The sequence below is a fragment of the Camelus bactrianus genome, chromosome 31 (assembly GCF_048773025.1).
Source record: "Camelus bactrianus isolate YW-2024 breed Bactrian camel chromosome 31, ASM4877302v1, whole genome shotgun sequence".
In the NCBI taxonomy this organism is placed as follows: Eukaryota; Metazoa; Chordata; class Mammalia; order Artiodactyla; family Camelidae; genus Camelus; species Camelus bactrianus.
The window spans coordinates 23461674-23484636 of record NC_133569.1 but is presented as its reverse complement, the minus strand read 5'-3'; the positions used below and the strand labels follow the sequence as shown (position 1 = coordinate 23484636).

At 42.8% G+C, this 22963-nt stretch overlaps 1 protein-coding gene across 1 annotated transcript in view; it reads left to right on the top strand.

Annotated features, from left to right (window-relative positions):
* The window catches only part of LOC105065449 (contactin-associated protein-like 3), a 148689-nt gene that overhangs the window by 7803 nt on the left and 117923 nt on the right, over positions 1-22963 (top strand). Inside the window, exons 2-3 of the mRNA XM_074355565.1 lie at positions 2621-2731; positions 14902-15095. Of these exons, the coding sequence (XP_074211666.1) occupies positions 2621-2731; positions 14902-15095 (305 nt within the window). The remainder of the gene's footprint in view (positions 1-2620; positions 2732-14901; positions 15096-22963) is intronic.

Sequence of the window (22963 nt, the reverse complement as noted above, 5' to 3'; positions counted from 1 at the left end):
TTAATTCTTATAAGCTTATTACTTGTGCTCACCTCCTTTTCCCCCCAAGAGGTAAACAGTTGTTCGTTACAATTGTTTTGCTATCTCATTGGTTAAAAACAATTATTTATGAATAATTCTTGTAGCTTTGACGCATTTTAGGATTTATCTTTTTTTGGATAGAAATAGTATTTATCAGATTATTGATAAGAATGATATTTCGTAGAAATAAATTTTATACAATGATGCCAGAAAAAGAAAACTGAGTCTTAATTTTTGCTCTAGGAATCATGGTGTGAAAAATGGACATTTCAGATTGAAAACAACAGTTAATGGAGATTTTGGATGACATCTGAGCCTTCACCTTACCTGGTTGTAATTTAGTTAGAAACACAGTGAAAACATGGAAAACACTGTCCACATGCAGGGAGGCTCTTCTTTAAGTACCTTATGGGCCGTAGGCACCTAGTTTTTGAGCATACACTTCCTCAGATTTGTCTGTGTGGAAGTAAATTGGAACAACTGATTTTGAAACCTCTAAATTTGGGTTGTAGAGAAAATTATCATTTTACAGCACTTTTATAAAATTGTTTCTCAAAAGGAAAGATTGCATCACAGAAGCTATTACTTCTTACCCCGTTACTTTTTTTAAGACTAAACTTTGTATGCCTTCTTTTAAAGAAAGAACAAAAAATGAGAATATGGTTTGGAGCTTTAAATGCTGCCTTCTATGTCTATGAGGAAAATCCTTACAGAATATTTTGAAGAAGCTTATGTACTGACTTGTTTTACCGTAATGAAAATAACCAAAGCAAACACTTTTACTCCTGACGAAAATCCTGTTAGTTTTGTGATTCCCCGTTTTGCAGTTGTTTGATATCCCCATTGTACAGATGAGAAGACTGAGGCTTAGGGAGGGTTAGTGATCTCCCAAGAGTAGAAACTGGTAACTGCCATCTCCACCCCCAGCCTGGCTCCAAAATCTACATTTGGTCGTCATTAAGTTTCCAGCCCAGTAAGGGGAGACCCCCAGAGTGGTGAGACGAGAAAGATGTGAGTGAGGGGGGCTGAGGGGGAGTGTCTGGGGAGACTCAGAAAGGAGGCCATGGTGGGGCCAAGGCTGGGAAGGGAGCAGGCTTCTCAAGTGAAACAGTTGATGGAGAGGTTCCTCACTTCCTCTCAGCCAGCTGTGTGACTTCCAGGAGGTCACTTAGACCCCTGGGACCCCTTTACATTCACGGAAGATGAGACATAACAAAAAACACAAACAACATTTCTAGGTGTCTGTCACAGCAATGATTGCTACTAAAATAATCTGTAACTTATGTTGGTACCAGATGCTCAAGCCCTCCTGAATATAGGGTAGTTTGTCTACATTCGTGATTGAAGAATATGCAGAATTTTAGCTAGAAGTTAGTGAAAATAAAGATGTAATTTTAAAATTTATCTCAACAGACTCCCTAAATCATATGGATGTTAAGAACCCCTGAGCCTTGGGGTTCACTGCTTCAAGTTCTATGAAAAACCCTCCTTGGGGTTTTAACCCCAACTTCTAAAGAATATTTACATCAAACTGGGGAAAACCGGTACCTTGAAAATACTGTCTTCCGATTTGCAATCATTGTAGCCTGAATTTACGTAATTTTTCTTTAGTGTCTTTCAATATAATTTTTATAATAATCCCCAGAAATGTCTTGCAAATTTTGTAAGATTCATTCTTAGATGCTTTACGTATTAATTACTATTTGTCATTCTGTTTATTTTCAATCTATGGATAGGTTTAGAAATACAATCAGGTTTTGTATAATAAACTATTAAGCTAGCCAGTGACTTTTAGAATTTTTACCTACACGATCATATCATCTGGAAATAACAGTGGCTTTTTATTTCCAATTTTGTGTTTTTAATTCTTAAATTTTCTCTTATGTACGACAGGACTCTCAGTGCCGTGTTCAGTAGAACCAGTCGTGCCTGTTAAAGTGTTCTTTCTGATTTTCAAGGAAGTATTTTTAATATTTTCCCATTGAGATGTGATGTGCTGGAACCAATTTTTAGCATCTGGCAAAAGCCAATCATTAACTTTTCATGAATTTTGCAAGCCTTTTGTTAAAAATACAACCGTTATTAAAAATTAAATTATATCTACTTATAATTAAATGAATCCTATTAAAGACACAAGTAATAAATTCTCAGAACTCACCACTTCCTACTTTATTTTATGGCATCTGACGTTATCCGTGCTCTCGGGGTTATTTACATGGCTTGTATCTGAGTTGTGGAAATACTACATAATGATGTGATGTGGGCATGCCCCTTTCCAACTTCAGGGGCAGTGACATCACACTGAAAGCTTTGAATTGGCCACGAGTATTTACACCAAGAAAAGTGGCAAATGCTAGCAATCAAGGTTTCTATTTGCCTTAAGAGCTTGCCTTTAAACACGTGCTAACATACCTCTGATCGAGGTTCTAGCATTTTCTTAGCCTGTTCATTAAAGGGGAAGGAGGAAGAAGAGGAGGGAGTGTGGGAGGGAAATAAGGGGGTCAGGGAAAAGGGAGGGAAGAGGAGAGGAAGAGAAGACAGGGAAGCTTTAATCAATGTATTGACCTGCACGCGGTGTTTCCCCCCCCCCCCCCCACAGATAACTGTGAGGCTCCTCTGGCGTCCTCCTTGCCCCGGGCTGCCTTCAGCAGCTCCTCAGAGCTGTCCAGCAGCCACGGTCCTGGCTTTGCAAGTCTTAACCGCAGAGATGGTGAGTTTGCTACTGTCTTCTTCTTCTTCTGTTTTTTTTTTTTTCTTCTGTCTTCTTGTTAATTCATCATGATTCTTTCACAGTGAGACTTACTATCACTCTTAGCTCAAATTCATTCTAAGCTCCAAAATTAATGATACCGAGTTTAATGTAATTGAAAGAAGCAGTGGGTTCATTGTATTATCATTTGCAAGCTTTCTTCTTGTGTGTGTGTGTGTGTGTGTGTGTGTGTGTGTGTGTGTGTGTGTGTGTGTGTTGGATACCTTCCTTCCCTATTGATTGGCAGCAAATTCTCATCAATGAGATTGATGAGAAGGGAATTACTGGAGTCTAGAGGATTTTCAATGTTATCATCCCTTCTTAGTTTCAGGACGGGTTACAGAAGGGTGACGGGTCAAGTGTGCTGGTTTTGAATAACTAAAATAACAAATGAAGGAGCCGCTGTTGCAGTCGCTGGGGAAAACTGAACCAGCCACTGCATGACATCTGTGAGATGTGGCACTGCCCTGGGATCTGGTGGGAAAATGACTCGGTCCCAGGACTTGTCCTTGGAGGACAGCAGGTGAAGGCTGCTGCTGAAAATACAGATTCCGTCCCTATTAGTGGGAAGGGAGTTAAAGACTCACTTTTTGGAGAGAGATTAATTCATTTTGCTACTTGAGTGTCATTGAGTGAATTATTTTTTCTGTTGATAAATAATAATGCAGGGGATGAAATAAGTGAATGCATCCGCTTAAAACTCAAATGTTTTCCTACTTTTTAAGGGATAGGTTAATTTTTTTTTAATGAAAGGTTAATTCAGAAAGTAGAAGTTATAATTACCTGTGTCCCGTGTAAATTCTGGAGACTAAGGAATGGAGTGCTTCTCTCCCTTTATTTGGTATTTCTAAAGTCAGAATTTAAGTCACTTGAATTTTCCAGTATCCTTAAAAAGCAAATGCAAGAACCTAGTAAGTGATCGAATAGATTGATAAGGAAGAGTAAGCATGTAAGTGAGGAAATTCAGTGAGCTCAGGGTGGGAGGGCATGTCCGTTAATTACCTACCTTCATGGTCTTTTACCAGGAAGATTTCGGTGGCCAGATATTTACTCCTCAGAGCATCCTTCATGGTCATTTTTAGCGCCCCAGTAAAAATATCTTCTCATTGAAACCAGATTTCAGCGAGATGAACTAAATGATCAAATTATCCATCTTTGGTCTGGCATTTAGTCTAGTATCAGCTTAACATTGAATCTTTCCAGTGGTTGCCCTAAAATTGTAAAAATAAATAAATAAACAAACACGCACCATATTTAATTAGTTTTAAGAAGCCCCAGGGGCTTGTGTGTTGTGCTTCTAATTTGTCCGTGGAGAACATCCTTATGATTCAGGCCTCCAGTGATGTCAGTAAGGGGGCACTGGGAAGTTTATAAACATCAGAAGGGAAAATCCTGAAGTTTAAGATGAACTCACTTCCATTATATTTAGTTAAAAAAATTAATAATTCAGAATATGATAAATCATCACTACAACTCGAAGTCCAAAGCTTATCTTCTGTATTCAAACTACTCTCTTTGCAAATTTGAATCATTTTAAGAGAGTGGCAATCAGCTGATGAGGTTTTTGTTTTCATGGTGGCTCCTCGTCTGATTGCCTGTAGTGCATTTGTCATCAAATATTCCTGGATACAACCACTGGATTTCAGGCCCATTTCTCCAACATGCTTTGGATAGCACAAATTATTGATATTCCTCCTGAAGGATTATCTGTGTGTGTTTTCTGTTAAAAGCCAGCATCCCACAGTCCTTTTTGGCATTTCCTTTGCCTTGGTAAATGCTGGAGAGCATTCATTTTTGTTTAGCTTATTGCGATGTAAAATGTGGATGGTATAAAATGTGGGTGAGTGAAATGGTGATGATTCTTCATATGCAGTATTTTTAGCTTTTTTGAGTATCTCATGTATGACCTAGAGATGAAAATTATGTTAGACTGCCTGACAATGTGGTTAAAATTCCTTTGGCCTACGTTATGATATTTGGAGGTTTTAAAGAAGGTGATTTTGTCTTAACTCCCCAGTTTCTTATTTTGTCCAGAAGTCATTGAGCTTCCAGATGGTCATTAAGAATTAGAAATGTCCCAAATAGCTCAACTTCCACCAAGAATTTCACACATAATAACCATCACTGCACCTACCTGATAGAGATAATTTTTGATTGCATGTGTGTGTGTGTATATATTTGAGTCACTGTATAAACTCCCAAAGCCATATAATTTAAAATTTAAGACATTTTATGACTTTACAGTACTTCTGATCCAACACATAGCAAATATTAATTAGACTTTATTGCACATGTCACCTTTTCCATTTTATGTATTTGTTTTTTACTTGCACATTTTTATTTATGTATTTATTTGTCTCCTATTAATTAATGAAAAGTAGTAGAATATTTCTTAGAAAAGACTTGACAAGCAATGCAAGAAAGAGGTCTCTGAAGAGGGATGAGCAGAGAAGTTGGGGGTGTTCCAGGGGCTTCCAGGGGCTTCCAGGGACAGGCATGGGGCCTCAGGGCTCCGAAATCATGATCCTGAGTATGTCACCACCTGTTTGTCAAGTGAGCTCCCTAGTGGACAGGCCGGTTATTGTAAAGATAGTCACGCGTTCGTATCATCACTCAACATTGGACCAAGTGCTCCTGGAGTTTATTTTTGAACTCTCTAGTTGAGTTCCTCCAGCGTTCCCATTTTGCAGTCTGAGGTTGAATTCCAGGTAATACATTTAGCAAAGTGTCCACAGTGATGTCATTCACTTTATTTTTTCATGCAGAGAAACATAAATTGCTGGCAAGGCCAGAATGTAAAAATTTTCAAAACTGATAGATTTTCAGAGGTAAAACACAGACACATACAATGTTTATTCATATACCTGCTCACGAACATTGATGCTGTTAGATAAAAATGTAAAGTTCTTGAAATTTTATAACATTACAGTCAAATTGGGTTTGACTGTTCGTATTGGCTGATTTTGTTTCAATCAGCATTAAATTGATATTTCCTGATATGACCAGTTGCCCAATATTTCTCACACAATAGCAAGATTGTTGAAATCTGTGTATTCTAGATAAGAACATGCTATAATATTGACTTCATTTTTTTTCTTCTCAAAAATCTCCTAAAGAAACTTTGTACTCCAAGTTTATCCAGATAAAAGTTAAAAAACAAAAAACAAAAACCTCAAACCAAAAACCTGCCTTACAGTAAGCCGCACTGGACTTTGATTCTACATTTTATGTGTGAAAATAGCCCTTTGTTTTTACGATGATTGTTGCTGTCAGTGACCTTTCATCAGCTCGGCGCAGTAGCATTTCAGATGCTACTTTCCAGCACCTGGTAGCTGTTCTCTTTGTCACGTGATATGTACGCGCAGGCGTGGTGGTGAGACGTGTGGGCCGGAAGCTGTTTGAAATTGATTAGGAAGAAATGTATGCACATTACATGCCTATATTTTGTTCCCCCAAAATGCCAGCGTAAACAATCATTCTCAGAGAGAAGGACCACTCCGTTTATGACCCGGTGCTGAAAATCACGCTCTCTAAAGGCGGGAAGTCACTCACCGGTGACAGCACAAATGAGATTGCCTTAAATTTAACTTGATCAAAAATGACATTTCAGAGTACTGTCTGTGTGTGGCAAACAGGAAACAAGCTGGACTGGCTGGACGTTTGTCCTTCTTCACCTTTTTTCAGGCTGAGACATGGATCATATTTCTTCCACCTGTTGGTGGAGCCAGGAAAGATTCTGTCTGGTTCTCCCAATACAATGAATGGCTGAGCATCTCAGAAACTATTCTCAGTATTAAGATGTTTATTTCTCAAGTGAAGATATACAATTACTAGTACAAGGTAATACTACAGATTAAGAAAAAGGTGCTTAGATCTGGCCATCAGATAATCAGTGTTTTCTTATAATTTGGAACCTCTGATAATTTGGACTCTGCAATATCCGAAATAGGACATGATGTAAAATTTACTGGTTTTAAACAAAGAAATGATTAAAAAAATGGAAAGAGTAAATGATCACTTGAAATATTTAAAAGTATGCAACTTCTGATATAAATCAGAATATTCAAAAACGTTTGATGCAGATCTTATAATAATAAGCTTTTTCCTCATACTTTTTCATAAAATCATAGTTTTTATAAATTCCTATCTTTCATTCCTAGGCTGGGGACCTGATGGGACTGGCCAGTATTCGCAAATACTAGTCTGAGCAATTCAAATTGCAATTAAAGGTCTTGCAAACCAGATTTTTATAAAGACGTATGAACGTTCCGGGGAACTTTTGTCTCTGGGTGTCAGAGTCTGTGTTCTGTTTCTCTGTCCTTCCTGAAAGTTTTTAGACCTATTAAGGCCAATACGCATTCTCTTTTTAAGCCACCATTTTTTTGTTCTGATTTTTTTTTTTTAAACAAATGGCCCTGCAGGTACACTATGGGTGTTGAGTGTGGAGTATAGGCCAAATGTAATAACATCATGTAAAATATGCACAGGTATAAAAGCGCAGAGCCGTGTCTTGGTGACTAGGCAGTTTTATTAAACCACAGCTCATCTAAAATGCAGGACGGCAGTATGGGGGGGAGAAACCCCCAAATCCCGGGGTTGGTGCAGACACCGCCATAGAATCACCACATGGAACCACACAGGACCCACCTGCTCTGATTCTCCCACAGTCCTTTTCGAGGTCCGGAGTCTCTAGGTTCCCCCCATAGAGCGTAATGTACTGGCTGAGATGAACCAGAAAAAAAAAAAACGTGTTTTCTGTGTTGTCAGTCATTTTTCCCTACCAAGTAGCCCAAATGATATAAAAACCCTAGAATAAGGCAATCCTCAGTCTCTTGTGGATTCAGTAGCTTCTTTTGGACAGGCGTGAGTCCTCCAGGGAGGCCCAGGTTTCTTTGTTTCTGCTTCCTTCCAAGTCAGTGTTTGGGTTCACGATGGGCTCGTGCCCTCCTGGAGCTGGACCGTGTGAGGGGCTCCCTGCTATCCGCTGAGGGTGGTTTGTCTGCTCGTAACTCTGAGGGTCACTTGGCACCGGCTCCTGAAGCCTGAGGCGGAAGTACCTCTTGGGAAGGCCATGTTTTCAGGGAACAGGTCATCGTCCCTTTCAGAATCTGTCCATGTCACTTCTTGCCTCCCTGAAACTTGACCCTGAGTCTCATTGGGTTTCCAGCCTGAGCATCCTTGGTTATAGGTTTACTTTGCCGTTGCCAAGGTGACCTTTTGTTCACATCCAGTTAGACTCTCATCTGACTGCTGTGCCCCCTTTTGATGAACCATGGGGAATTCTGGGTCACTATGCCAAGGGGGAAAGACTGCACTCCTCCCCACGTCCTCTCTTTCCCACAATCCCCCTGGTTCTCATCTCTTCCTGCCAAACAGGGAGACATCACATGTCCTGTTTTCCTGTTTTCTGAGTTGGTCTTTGCCCTCCCTTGCTTCTCTAGGGCTTAGTGGTGTAATGATCACTGGCTCACAGGATTTACTGGAGGAAAGGAATGAAAAAACCCAGCAGTCTATCTTTTCAAAGTTTCCATGTTTCTAATCTGCATAATAAGGACCTCATGGCGGCCACAATTTTGCCATAGTATTTTTCCAGGAGTTAGTATTGCCTATGGCATACTTGGCAACTTCCCCAAAGGTACGGGGAAGCCCTTCTAAGCACTACCCAAATTCTAAAATAGTTGCCTAGCAAATTCTACCCTGTCCCTTTCCAAAATAATTCACTTTTGTATCACACATAATTTACAAAAATGTTCATGAAAGTTATTTATTTAACAGAAGTATGGTGGACACACACCATGATTTACTTAACTTTTAAATAATAATATTGGTATCCCTAAGGAGATGGCTTTTGTCCCATCACCTCCGACTGCTTTCCAGGTTTACCCACCCAATGCAATTTCGTTTCCTCTTCTAGAGATATTCCTTTTTCCCTGTTCAGGGCCACTGATGAAAGATGTAACAAGGGAGGTGACCTTCAATCCTGCCACAGGGGTGAGGTTCAATTAGGAACTGCTTATGAAGCACCTGGGCTCACTAATGATGCGTGGATCCTGTGTTAAAATCAAAGCACGCAGGAGTCCCGACCTGCTGGTTTACCTTGTGGCCAGATACTGGTCCAGGAAGACCATGGCCAGTGACAGACGCTAAGGGAATAGCTCCGGTGGCCCTGTGGTCAGCTGCTCCACCTTTGCTCTGGACGTTAAGGAGGAGTTCCCTGGCCTAAGAGCTGATTGGAGGAAGGTATATTAGGGGCTTCCTCTTCTTCTGTCTTGTGATCCTTGCAGTGGACTCTGCCCTCATTGCCGTGTTTCTCCAAGGAAATCCAGTGGAGCAGACTTGGCTCTGAGAGGTAATAAGGCTGTACTTTGCTGGGGAGGCATGTCCCTCCCTCCCCCTCAAGATGCTCCTCTGTCAGCAGTATTTACATTTTGTGACATTTAGACCTCAGCCCTTTTGCGTTCACATTATACTGCTCTGTTTTGTGTAACAGGTTGTCTGTACGTAATTCTTTTCAGTCATGGCTCTCACAGTGTACTTACAAATTGTCGTGAGTTCAGCTACATAACATCCTTAAAGAAAACGTAAGCTTTGCCGTCAGTGGAATTTTTTTCCCCGCCTAGAGGCTTTTGACTAAGTGAGCAGTCAAGTATGGATGGATAGTTTCCTTCTCATGGTTCTATTTCTGAGCATCTCACCCTTGCATTTCCTGATGTGAACCTACACTGTATTTAATGAAAAAGAAAAAGGAGCCATCGCCTTCAGAACAGCCGCGGCATGTCGGTGGGCGGTGGTGGGGGCAGTGGAGCAGAGCGCCTGGTCTCCTGCCCTTCTGGGCACCCTGGACCTCCCACTGGTGTCTCCACATCTGCGGGAGATGCAGCTTTTCCGACTGGCCTCAAGGATGCTCTGAAACTGTATCATCTGTTCTGGGGGCCCTGGAAGATGCACCATGATGCTCTTATGGAAGTAGACCAGATCCCAGAGCTGCACCTCTCGTAAACACGAAGCTTTCACGGGATATGAACGAATGAGCCCAGTCACACATTTTATTCAGTCATGAGTGACGTGGGCAACTACATGTTCAGATTGTTTATGGGCTTACTGGGCAGTTCTTGTTTTATTTCTAAGGGGGAAATTAGCAAAATTGCCTTATAGTCTTGTCAATGCAAAACTTCAAACAAAGAAGAAGGAAAAACCCCAAGATCAACTCAGATCTAAATGCCTCTCTGTTGTGTGTTCTTTTAAAACCTGATCAGGAGTGTATACGAGGGAAGCAGAGCGGATTTATACGGTAGCCATGGATTTTTGTTTATTTTGTGCAAAAAAAGCTGCAGCAATGAATGTTAAATGCCGGAGCACTGCACACACAACGTCAGGGAGTCATGTGTGAACAGTCACACTGTGCTTTTTTCCCCCTCCGTGTTACTGGCATGTAATTAACCAGCATACACTTATTTTTAATTTAAATTTGAATTATCTGTTTACAAAGCCGTTCTAAGGTATGTCTGCATTTAGTACAGGGGTCTGGTTTACAATTGAAAAAGCAGCTGGGTGTGATTTTTGTTTTTCCCTTCTGGGTACACTTTTGGGAAAACTGCCTGTTCTCTCCCGCTCAGGATGCTAGCAGATTTCAGGAAGCGTGGCAGAAAGAGAATCAGAGCTTACCTCGGCAGGGGCAGGATTTCTGCATTTCCTATATCCTGATAGCCGGATGTGGTCTATGTAGATTGTTGGAATTGATTCTTAAGAAATTAGAGCTGGAACAAATCCTGAATTGCCCTCAGCAATGTAGGCCAGGGGGTATGCTTGTAAAGCCCAGAGGTCTCTGAGCTGCGTGGTCAGGGAGCATCCATGGCGCCCGCCCGCCCGCTGGTCCCTCTTTCCCAGGAGCACCTATCGCCTTTCAGGGAGAAAGAATGGTGGACACTTGCTTCTCTTGCCATCTCCCCACTCATCCAGCCCCGCCTGGAATCTGTAATGAGTCTTCTGTGAATTAAAACTCATTTAAGTGGGGAAGGAACACACATAGCTTGATGAGATCCTTTTGAGACAATGTCATAAAGATCTTGGACGGAAACTTCCCTTGGTGATGATTTCAATGTAGCCATTTATTTACTTGACATGTAGATGCCCTGGAGATGGGTGGGTCTGTTCGCTTCAAATTAACCTGCTTGCCTTTGCTCCCTTGGGTATCTTTGGGCTCTGGATCTTGTTGAAACTTGAAAAAGGCATAAGCTGACTTTCTGGATAATGTCCCTCTTTGCACACAGCTGACCCTGTGGCAGTGCACGCCCGCTGGCCCCCAGAAGCAGTGGTCATTGTCATCATGATCTGTGGCCAGAGTAATTAAAGCCCCAGCTGACAGTATCCTGTTCAACCTTTCCTCTCCCCAAGGAAGTGTCCCTGCCTGTGCCTAAGTCAGCCTCAGGTCGGAAAAGCGATCATACAGGAGTGACTAGAGACAGAAGTCTTCCAATATAGCTGCCAAGATATCAATACTGAAGACAGTTTGGTTATTGATAAGCAGACAGTGCTGAATAACTGATCAACCACAGGGATATGTTCTTGGGGTAGAGAACGAAAACGGAGCTATGCTTTAATAAAACATCCCCTCAGAACCTAAAATGAGTTTTTCCCCTTGTCTGCAAAGCAGAGACTCTGACATCTGTCCCACTTGCTGGATTGGAAGAAATGAACTATTTGACGATCATGAGCACGTAGCCCCCAGACCTTCCGGTGCCAAAGGATTGATCACCATCAACCAAACACAGAATTGGGCACAGCTGATCACAGACTCTGGGACGCCCCCCCTCCACCTGCCCTTTAAAAATGCTTTGTTGAAACCATTCCAGGAGTTCAGGGTTGTTTTTGAACACGAGCCACCCGTTCTCCTAGCTCAGCCCTGCAATTAATCTTTCTCTGTTTCAAAGTCTGACATTTCATCCTCACTGTGCATCAGGCATGTGAACCACAAACTTGCATTCAGTCCCAACCGTGTATGGGAGGGAAGTACTAGGTGCTTAATGCATCTTCTTGCTGAATTCTCACTGCAGCCCTAAGGGTACCCATCACACTTTGCTTAGAAGTGGGAGGGATGCTTTACGTTCAGTGCTGGAAGCTCAGGGACCTTATTCTGTCCAAGTTGGACCCTCTGGACATGTTTTCCTTTGTATAAATTGTCACACTTTATCCTGCTAAGGGGCTGAGGTCAGAGAGAAGAAGGTGACAGTGGAGAAAGGCCATCTGTGGTGTGGGCAGCATGGAAGTGGGGAGGCAAGTGCCTTCTTTGGGGTTAAGCATTGCTGACTCCAGAGCAGTAATTACACATCCCGGGCTCTGCGTCGGGGGTGTTGGTTCCCACGTGGAGCTCACCGAAGATCTGCAGCACTTAACGCGGGCTGATCAGTTTCAGAACCGTCGCTCTGCGCTGCCAGCTTGTGGGGTGTCTGCGCTCCAGGGCACCCCTTCTAACATTGCTTTAGCGTATTTCATTGTGTTTTCCATCACAGAACAGTGATCTCCCCTTCCTGGTCAGTAGGACTGCTTCGTGCTCCCTAACAGTCCTCAGATTACGTTTGTGTATTTCCCACTCTCCCCAGTCATTAGAGAAAGACGCATCCGCCCCAGTGGACCCCGTGCCCCAGCGAATGCGCAGTCACTCACATCATCACCCCGCAGGGATCTGGGGATCACCCCGTGGCTCTGTTACCCTGCTGAAGTGAATTGCCCCGTAGCACAGGGGATTCTGAAGTTTCATTACCTTATCAGAGTAGCTACTTAATCAAATCGTGTAATTTGCATACCAGTAGCACCTCCTCACCGCAGGTAAGGAATGTGAAATGTTCAAGGTCCATTACCTGCAGATGTTAAAGGCTGGTTGACAGAGACGGAGCTGCATGGGTGGGAGAGGCTGGTCCCAGGACACCACGCTGACACTTTTTACTCTGTTGTGCTTCTGTACATGCAGTAACCGTGTTAATGATCCCCTCCTGGCTTCAAGGGAGGTTAAAAGTGGCAGAGGAAGATGGTGAAATGTAAAAATAAATGTTGCCATCAGTACAATCTTTAGAACTTTGATACGAATATGAGTCAGAAGACAGGACATATAGCTGTTTCTCAGAAATTAAAACTGACCCATATAAAATTTCAAATGTAGCACCTCTAAGTTAAAATGATCAGCTAAATGCCAACACCTAATTTTTGACCTCTTTTGGCAATGATTGTACAATTACAGACAGTTGCAGAGTAATGTTACTTAGGACCATGAGTTAACTCCCAGCTAGAACCCAGAAGGACTTCTCATTCATCAAACGTTCGGCAGGACCTTTGCACAAACAGTAGAAGAACAGGAAGGTGCTGGGTGATGGCTGATCTTGTTGTTAAATAAGACAAAGAAAGACTGAGAAACTGTCACATAATGGAGGCCACTAAGGAGACACGGTGGCTAAATCCAGTGTGGGATCCTGGAACAGGAAAAGGAGTTAGTGGAAAAACTGGAGACATTGAAGTGAAGTTTGTCGTTTTGTTAGCATTGTACTAGTGTTAATATCTTAGTTTTGATAAAAGTACCATGAAAATGCCAGACACAAACAGTAAGAGACACTGGGTGAAAAAGTAGACAGGCATTCTCTCTGCCGTCTCTGCAACTCTGTTGTAAATCTGAAATTATTTCAAAGTAAAAAGGTAAAAAGTGCACTACAGAGCAACCAAAATTGCAGCATTTTTAAGATTCTGGATCAAAGGAAATGACATTGTGCTTGTGATGCACTGAGAGGAAAATTTGGAATATCTGAACAAAGATTTACTGCAGGAACTGAGGAAATCTTAGAAAGAATGTGGGTTTTAAAGAATCTGTAAGCTTAGATTCTACTCAAGTTTATACACGTAGCGCAGTTAATGGACGACGCAGTGAAGCAACAGACATGCCCACCTGCCGATGACATCTCCACATTCCAATGTAAGTGCCCCTCCACTTCCGTTTCCCCCTGAGCTATCTTGTAACCATGTCACATCTCCTGACGTGTACTTGGTCCTAACAGCCTTAGTTAAGAGGGAGGGTGTGGATGTCGGTAATAACTCCTAATAAGATAATAAATGTTGCCTAAAGTGGCAGACCTTATTACGAGAGTCTCAAATTAGCTGTCAGAACAATGGGGAAAAAATTTTAAAAGCTAGTTTCTTCATACAGAGGATTGTTTACATGACATTGAGTTTTCTAGATGTGAGTATCTGGCAAAATATCAGTTCCAGAATGCATTTCAAACTCTTTCCCAATTTTTATATTGCTTAATAATTTAAATTCAGAAAATACAATATGACATCTAAATCCGAATTCAAAACTCATGTTTCTATTAAACTGGAAGAATAAAATATTCAATAATACATTCTCAGGTATCCCTAATTCTTCTGTTTCTCACAGGCACTGGAGAAAACACAGCACAGTAATTTCTACTTTGTACCACGTGTCTTGAATACCTGAGAAGCCCCTTATCATTCACTTCCTCTGGGTTCTCTCTCACCCTCCCTACTGCCCTGTCAGAACTCTCCCTCCCTGCACAGAAATCATCTTCACCTTCACTCTTTCCGTATTGCATTTCAAGTTATTCTTTGAAATGTCTGCTTCTCTTACGAGTCTGCAAGCAGTGTGGGTATAGGACTATGCCATAATACTTTTAGTTATCTCAGCATTCAGCACTGTACTTCCTCATGCTGCGGATCCATGGTTAAGGTTTTCTAGTTCTACCATGACCTGAATATTTTCATTTATGTCCAGCAAAGAGAGAGTCATGCATTAAAGCCAATAAAGACACTAGTTCCAAGCACTGATGGGATCTAATGCTGTTCAGTTGTCCACCTGTTGCACTTTTACGTCGTGGGACCCCCGAACACCAGACAGTCATGGGTTATGAGCTAAAAAACAAAACAGTTAATACAGGCATCATCCATTTATACTTAACCTGTGTTTTTATTTCGTGTTTGTGTGTGTGTATAATTATGAGGGATTATATAATACAGAATTTGAAATTATGATTTTTATAAATTTTATTTATGATTCCATTCTTACAGGTTAATGTAGATTTCAAAGATTTCTCTTTCTTTACCATTTTTCTTGTTTCTATTCCCATGAAAAGGAGCCGGTGGCTGGTCTCCACTTGTGTCAAATAAATACCAGTGGCTGCAGATTGACCTTGGAGAGAGAATGGAGGTCACAGCTGTGGCCACTCAGGGAGGATACGGGAGCTCTGACTGGGTGACCAGCTACCTCCTGATGTTCAGTGATGGCGGGAGGAACTGGAAGCAGTATCGGCGAGAAGAAAGCACCTGGGTAGGTTCATTTATTGAAAAACAGTCTGTTAGGATGTGACATATGCCTGAATTTCTTGAAAACGTTTCCACATAAGTATAAAGCACATGTGACATTTCAGAACACTGTCCATGTGTAATTTATGAAAGAAGGGAAAGTAAAACAGTCGTATCATGTGAAATATTGAAGATGTCTTCCCATTATTCCTTTATAGTGTCAAGTCTACAGAGTAAGTCGCATACAACCTAGTTCTGAAAAACCTTGAACATTTAAAAAAACGTGTAAAGGAGAGTCTCCATCTGGAGGACTTGTTGAGAGATGTGCCGAGTTCCTGCTCCAACAGGAAGTTGGGTACCACATGGCCCCCCGTAATTCATGTGCAGTAGAGCTCTAGGACTCTTTGGAAGCATCACTGCTTTAAATTATTTTATACCAGTGACATGGTTTCTACCTCTGATTACATATCCATGCTTGTTTTAGAGGAATTAAGTTTTGCTTGGTTAACTTTCTGAATATGAAAATCCATGTAATATATTACACCTGTAGCTTTTCAGATCTTTAAGTCATAGTCTGCTCAGAATGAGCAGCTCTGAAAGTAGAGTGTTGTGTAGATCTGTGCAGGGTTTGTAACTGGCTGACGGGGCAACGAAGAGAAGGGTGTGTTCTGGAGAAGATATGTCAGGTGAAGAAGAAATTACCTTTTTTCCTTATTATTAGAGAGATAATTTAGATGGTTGCCAGGAGCTGGGGGAAGGGAGGAACGGACTGTTGGTGTTTAATGGGGATAGAGTTTCAGTTTGAGAGGATGAAAAAGTTCTGGAGATGGATGTACTGATGGTTGCACAGTAATGTGAATGTTAATGTCACAGAAATGTACACTTAAAAATGGCTAAGGGGGGGCGGGTACGGCTCAGTGGTAGAGTGTCTGCCTAGCATGCATAAGGTTTTGGGTTCAATCCTCAGTATCCCCATTAAAAAAAATAAATCAATAATTACCTTGCCTCCAAAAATAATAATAAATGAAAAATTAAGGGAAAAAACATTTTAAAAGTTACCCCAAAATGACTGAAGTGCTAAACTTTGCTACGCATATTTTACCACAATTAAAATATGTACAGTGTATCTAACATTTAACTGAGGCCAAGAACATTGTGTAACTTAAAAAGATTTTTGTCTTAATTGTCATAGTAAAAGGCAGAGTTGCAGCTAAAGAGCTCTTATGTCTCAGCACACAGCTTGCCAGCAAAGCTAACCGGTAACTAAATGGTAAGACTCACTGGGTAACAATTTGCCCTCATTTGAATACTCTGTTACTTATTATAACTTAATAGATTGTGGTCTACTTAATTTTTTTTTTAACCTCTGGAGCTTTTTGTTAGTTTGTCAATAAATGTTGATGTAAGTTAAATCAAGAAGAACTAGTTAGTTATCTAACACCAGTTAAAAAAAGGAAATACAAGGGAATTGATGAATGTTTTTAGGGCTGGCTGGCAGTTTCCAGTCGGTTGCCATGTGTATGATCAGAAGGCGGTATTAGCATTGTGCTAATTCTAATAACACATGATGGAAAAGAAGCTGAAAAGAAAAAATACACATGCATGTACATGCATAACTGATCACTTTGCTGCACAGCTGAAATTAACGTTGTAGATCAATGACACTTGAATAAAAAGTTTTAAAAAATTCCAGACTCCTGACAGGAAGGCAGGTGTTGAGTATAAACCACACTGTTTGAGCAAACATTAGGCACCGTGAGCCGCCTTGAGCGTTAGGGTCTTGGGAAAGGGCCAGTCTTGCAAGTGGACCTTCCGGAGGGCGGCAGCCGGGACTGGACGCTGGCTCTTCTGCACGCACGCTCGCTTACTTCCTGGTGGGTGTAGGACTGAGACACTGATTGCAGGCGGGCCGCCAGCTGGGGGCGGTGTTTGCTCCTTGAGGTTTCCTGTATGCCTCCTGCTCTCTGTGTGCCCTCCTCTGGCAACTGCAGGGTGAGCCCCTCTGACGTTCAGATCTTTCTGATTTCCTCTTCATCTAGAACGTTCATCTAGATTCTTGATGAGGGACTGTTTCCGTGGCTGAACTGGATTTAGAGTTGAAAATAACCCAATAAATTCAAGAAATACTCAGAATTGGGAGACTTATTCCCAAAGGATTTTATTTAAGTGGAAATGTAGAATTGCGTCTTAAATGACAGAAAGGCCTCGCTCAACTAGAGCAGAAACTGGCCAGAGTCCTGCTGAGGAACCTAGAACAGCATTGAGGTGAGCAGTGCAGCAGATCAGTGATCGCTGGCAGCCTTCCCGAATGTTCATTTTCTACTCTTTCCCTGAGAATAAACCAGCAAGCACTTACATTGATATGCCGTGACGTTTGGACCCATTTCAAGAATTTCATGAGGCAGCCCTTGCGAACCGGAATTCTTACATACAAGCTGATGTGAGCTCTGAGCTCGCCTTGGGGCCTCTGGACCAGTGTGGGCTCCAGTCACCACCTTGCTCTGAGCCTGGGGTCTGTGAGCATCCTTGGGGGCAGGAGAGGTCTGTGGGGGGAGCTTGGAGCTCTGGCAGTATTGTAGGTGGGCATCGGGGCTCCCGCTTCTCCACCGCCGCCCTCCTGGGGACCCATTCGGTCCTCTTGGGGCCCTGCTTGTCGCAGATCTTGGCCAGTTAGCCTTCTCAGATCACCTGCCAGCCCCGACCCCGTCTCTCCCCCCTCCTCATTGCTGTTGTCTGGGAACAGGGGGCTGACTGTGAAAGCCAGGCTGAGCCCCACCGCTCCTCTCGGGCGACCACGGTTACTAGCGTTCACTGTGACGACGTCCCATGTCGAGGTCTGTCTGGCCCAGTGACCACTGGGTCCCTGCTTGACCGCGGGGACCTTTCCTTCTGTGACCCCTGGGCATCTTTCCTTATATTTTACTTTGGCTTCACTCTCGTCTCCTTAGATGACTCCTCCTTCTTCTCCTCTCTCCTTTCCTTATCTGACTTTATCTTTCATCTGTCATTAAATATTTTTCTCCTCATTTCTCTTCTCTCTCCATTTAAAACATTTCTCCCTTCTGTCAGTAGTGGTACAAATGATAGAAAATTAGCTCACATCAGTCCAGGTAATTTGGGAATCTGACCACACTGTGAGAAGCTGGGTCTGTGGCATGACTGTCGCTGAGCGGCAGCCCTGCCCCGGGCCTTCCGTGGACGGGCTTCTGGCATTCGTTTCCCTGTGCTGGCTCAGAAATCTGGGGAAGCCCTCTGACTTGCCTGGTTCTACCTGGGATCTCATGGCCTGTGGTCAGAGGAAGAGCTGACCTGATCAGGACAGCGCCCAGTCACCCTACGCTAGGCTTAGAAGCGAGGGGTGCTGCGAGTGCCACGTTACCAAATTTCCGTTCCTTGTCTTTCTCTCTTCCTCTCTCCGTGATCTTTTGCTTTCTGTTCTGTTTCTCCGCCTTCCTCTTATGCATCTTCTCTTTCTATTCCTCTCCTTTCCTTTTTTTCTACAAACGAAGGTGAGACAGGAGGGAAGGGGGCAGGGCACAACCATTAACAGAATGACGTCAGGATACGAGGATACGACATGAGCTGGTTAGAACCAGCTAGGCCCAAGGTGGCAGAACATTTTAGCTTCTGGTGGACCTTGAGTCTCTTTAATACGGTAGCTGTTAAATGGCACACCCACAGGAGCCATGGCAGCTCCCAGGCTTGCCATAAAGCACCAGAAAATGAGTAGGGGCCCAATTCCTGGAAATCCCCACCCCTTCCCCCAGACAGCTGGAATTATCCTCCCACTTGTTAGCCTGTGAACTTACGCAGCCTTTAAAGCGAACAACCCCGCGTCCTGGGGCCACCTCTCTGGCCTTCTGAGGGGGCCCCGCCCTCTGTCTGTGGAGTGTGTGTATCTCCCTGAGTAAATCTACTTGGGCTGTGCTGTGGCTCGCTCTTGAATTCTTTCCTGTGCGAGACAAGAACCGAACATCCAGCGACAAAAGGACCGAGGTTTCTGCGTGTCCTGCAACTCAGCGTGCGGCCCGTGGACCAGCAGCAGCATCAGGGATGCTGGTAGGAATATGGAGTCTCACCCACTGCTCCAGCCTGCGGGATAGAATCTACCTTTTAACAAGATTCGCAGGTGATTTCAGTGCAGGTTAGATTGTGAGAAGCACTGACTGAGAAACCCGAGTCCCATTTGCGGGGGAAATTGTTCTGCCCCTTGACTGTCCTCCGGATGCCGGGATCAGAGGGGACCTTGCTCCCTGCTCAAGGACCATGCTTACCCCACCCATGTGCTACCCTGGGCAGGTGACCCTCTCTGTAACAGGCCCGAGGAAGCTGGCTCCAGTGCCCTTTCACTGCAGGACACCCTCATTCTTCCTGATGGTCACCAGCCTAAGGGGGTGAAGCCCGGTGTTTTCTCATTGTTATCAATAAATAACAATCAAGTGGTTAACGATGGTCCTGGTTTCGAGAACTATCATATTTCCTGAATCTGTACACTCTGCATTCATTAGGGGTTTATCCTTTACGTTAAAAACTCATCAGAACGCTAATTCAGAGGTTCCATTTCTTATGAATTTAAGATGGGAGTTGTTATTCAGAATGCATTGCCAACTTAGGATGTAAGTGGATTTTCTTCCCTCCTATGCAGGTCCTTTGTGCGAAAAAGGCATTCTGCTAAGAAAAGACTGGTAAAATACATCTGAGAAAAATAAGAAAAGAAATTATTCAAAATAACCAGAAGTTCTAGTATTATTTAATAGATTTCTTTTATTGAAATCTTGAAAAATTATGTACCAGCAGGTCCTTAAATGAGAATAAAACAGACACAGCAAGTCATTTGAAACTTTGTTCTTCTTTGGATAATTTCCAACCTAGAACACCAAGCAGACTAATTAATGAGGCTAATTAATATTGTAGTGAAAGAGACATGACAATCTCACAGTGCTTCAAGGGAGCAACAAAGGTGACCCCAAAGAGGCAGCGTAGAAGAAAAGACAGGGAAGTTGTGGAAGCCTGAGGGGTGGGGTGGGGGCTGTTTGTCATCTCTGCACTGCTTCATTTATTTAAGAGAAAGAACGAGCCGACGCACAAATGGTAAAATACTTACCTTGTTAAATCTAGATTGTAGGTACCTGTGTATCTGTTTTGGGGGCGATGTTTGAAATATTGACTAATCAAAAAATATAATAAAGAATATAGGATTCAGGTTTAAAAGAACTATGATTACTTGGTATATATATGTCATGTGGCCACATGGAGTTTCAAAATAAAGAGATGTAAGAACAGTGTCAAATCATAAGAAAAACTGGAATCAGAGATAAGGAAGAGGGTTTATATGTAAGGAAGCAGACAGTCGGCTAAGTATGCAGCTCTGTTGGGGGCGGGTGGAAAGAACGGAAATTTGCTGGACAGAGATTCCTACTCAGTCATTTAGACGTGTTAGTTTATTTCATAGGTTAATCCATTTATTGCCAATGAGTTGACTCAACAGGGCCAAGCCCCACATCGTGTAGGAGGTTGCAAAGAGGGGTCTGTGTGGTCTGCAGGGTTGGCCTTGGCTGTCCCAGGCTTGTGCCAACTCCAGGCTCCCAGAGATACCAAGTTTGGCTCTGAGGCTGGTTGGTTTTGAGCAGAATGGGAGCAACACTTCAATGATTCTGTGTTGAACCCTTCTATGGACCTGGCCTTGTCAGGGTCACAGTCCTTTCCTCCTTACCATCTACCTCATCACGTCTAGTGCATTGATCCCCGAGGCAGTGACTCTGTACCACGGACAGTCTTGTTGATTACACTTACCATCGTGAACCGCAATTGGATTTTCCGTACACGTCTCCCAGTCTTGTGCTCCGAGAGCCACTAGGTCAGGGGCTGATCTTGCCAGAGGGCCAGGCTGTTACAGTTTCTCAATAAAGAGTTGTTAGATTGAATTAGGGAAAAGTTGCTATTCTCAAACAGACCTCAAACCAGATGGATAGTTAAGTTAAAGCTCAGCCAACCATGTGATGCTGCTCGGGGGATGGGGAGGCTTTCGGTGCCAAATCCAAGTGTAGCAAGAGGTTTAGCACGTCTTCCCCACAGAGCTGTACGAGGGTGATGCCCGACTGAACCCGAGAGAGACAGAGAGAGAGAGGGTCCCGTTTGCCCTTCATGGCAGGTCTCAGTGACCGTAGAGAGAAACGCTGGGTTTGATCTGTTGAAAACTCTCAAACGAGCTGTAGAGGTTGAGGTAGAGAAGCGAATGAGCTTTCTGAGCAGTGACCACAAGGTCACTGATGGGTCCCTCTTGCCAGAGCTGGCTGCTTTCGGCAGGTGTAGAACATCCTTCCATTTGTCAATTACTGTCCTTTCCAACCGGAAAAACGTCACTCAAATCCCCTTTGTACTGAAATTGGTTAGACACTCCCTTCTTTTCCGACTCCTGGGACGTTTCATTGTCATTTCTCACATATTCTCTTATACTGTGTTTATTCACCTGCTTGCCTATTTTACATCGTCTGGAGTCAGGTGCCTTGTTGATCTCTATATCCTCTGTACCTACTTTATTGTTTTGCAAAAGTAACGATTTTGCTCCTTTGCATTGCCACGTGTTATTACCAGGTTGGGAGGGAGAGATGTGGTGGCAAGTAGAATTTTAAATACGGAGCAAGATAAATAGCAAGTCTTGAGACATGTTACAAATTGCAATTTTACTTTTCATATAGTGCAATTTTTCATGCGCTGAAGTGGTGTTATTAGAGGTACATGGAAATTAGGATATATTTTATGAAAAAAGGTAAATCTTAAAACTAATATGAATTGAGGATGGCAGAGTTGTGGGAGAAATAGCTTTAAAAGTAGGAATTTTAAAATTCATTTGGGAGAGGACAAAAATAAAGATTCTTTTGGTTTTAAGCAAGAAAAGTAAATGATGGAAAATTAAATTCTTCACAAGAAGGTGCTCCAGCAGGCAGCACATTCCTGGAAGGGAATGTGGCTGAGCCAAGTTCCCAGAAGGTGGAAAGCAGGGCGGCTCAGGGAGCATTTCACCAGGATTTCATGGAAATTCTTCCTAGTGATTGCAATTCAGGCAGCACGGTGCCACAGGATGTCGTATTAATAGTGGGTCTCTCACAGGATGACAGTCAGACTCTGCAAATTCTACAAATTCCACACAAGATAAAAATATACAGAATGCACACACATGATGTATACTTTGGGCTATTCATGAATGATTTCCTGGGCCCATAATTTTGACATTAAACACTCAAGTGGCTTGGTACCAAACTAATTGGGATCTTGAGGAAGCGGCCCGCAGTAGAGGTGGAGTGTGTTTGACGTTTGCTGTGTTCACAGTTCTTGCTAGCTCCCATGGTTGATGCACTATGCAATCCAGGCCACTGGCAGGCAGCACAATTTTCTACCTTTGATATAGACCACATTTTATAAATACGTATAGACAAAAGTAACAATGAAATTTTAAATTTTTGCAAAAGAGGATGACAGGCTTTCAGTGGTCTTTTTTTAAATGTTAATATTCACAGACTGAAAACTCCGAGATGATGAAAATTTCTCATCAGCAAACCTCAAGCTTTCAGGGCAGTAAGTTTAGGGTGGCAGTTGGGAAGCTGAATGCCAGGCAAGCATGTTTAAAGGTCTCAGACTGAGAGAAATACTGGTTTAGACCAGGGAGCAGCCAACTTTCCTTGTGAAGGGACAGATGCTAATTTTTTCTTTTGGTTTTGCAGACCACATAGTCTCTGTTGTGACTACCCAACTACACTGCTGTGTGAAAGTAGCCACAGGCAATATGTAAATGAACGAGCGTGGCAGTGTTCCGATAAAACTTTATTTACAAAGCCACAGAGCCAGCTGGTTCTGGGCTGAGGTTGCTTGCCCTTGGTTAGTCCATTGTGTGTC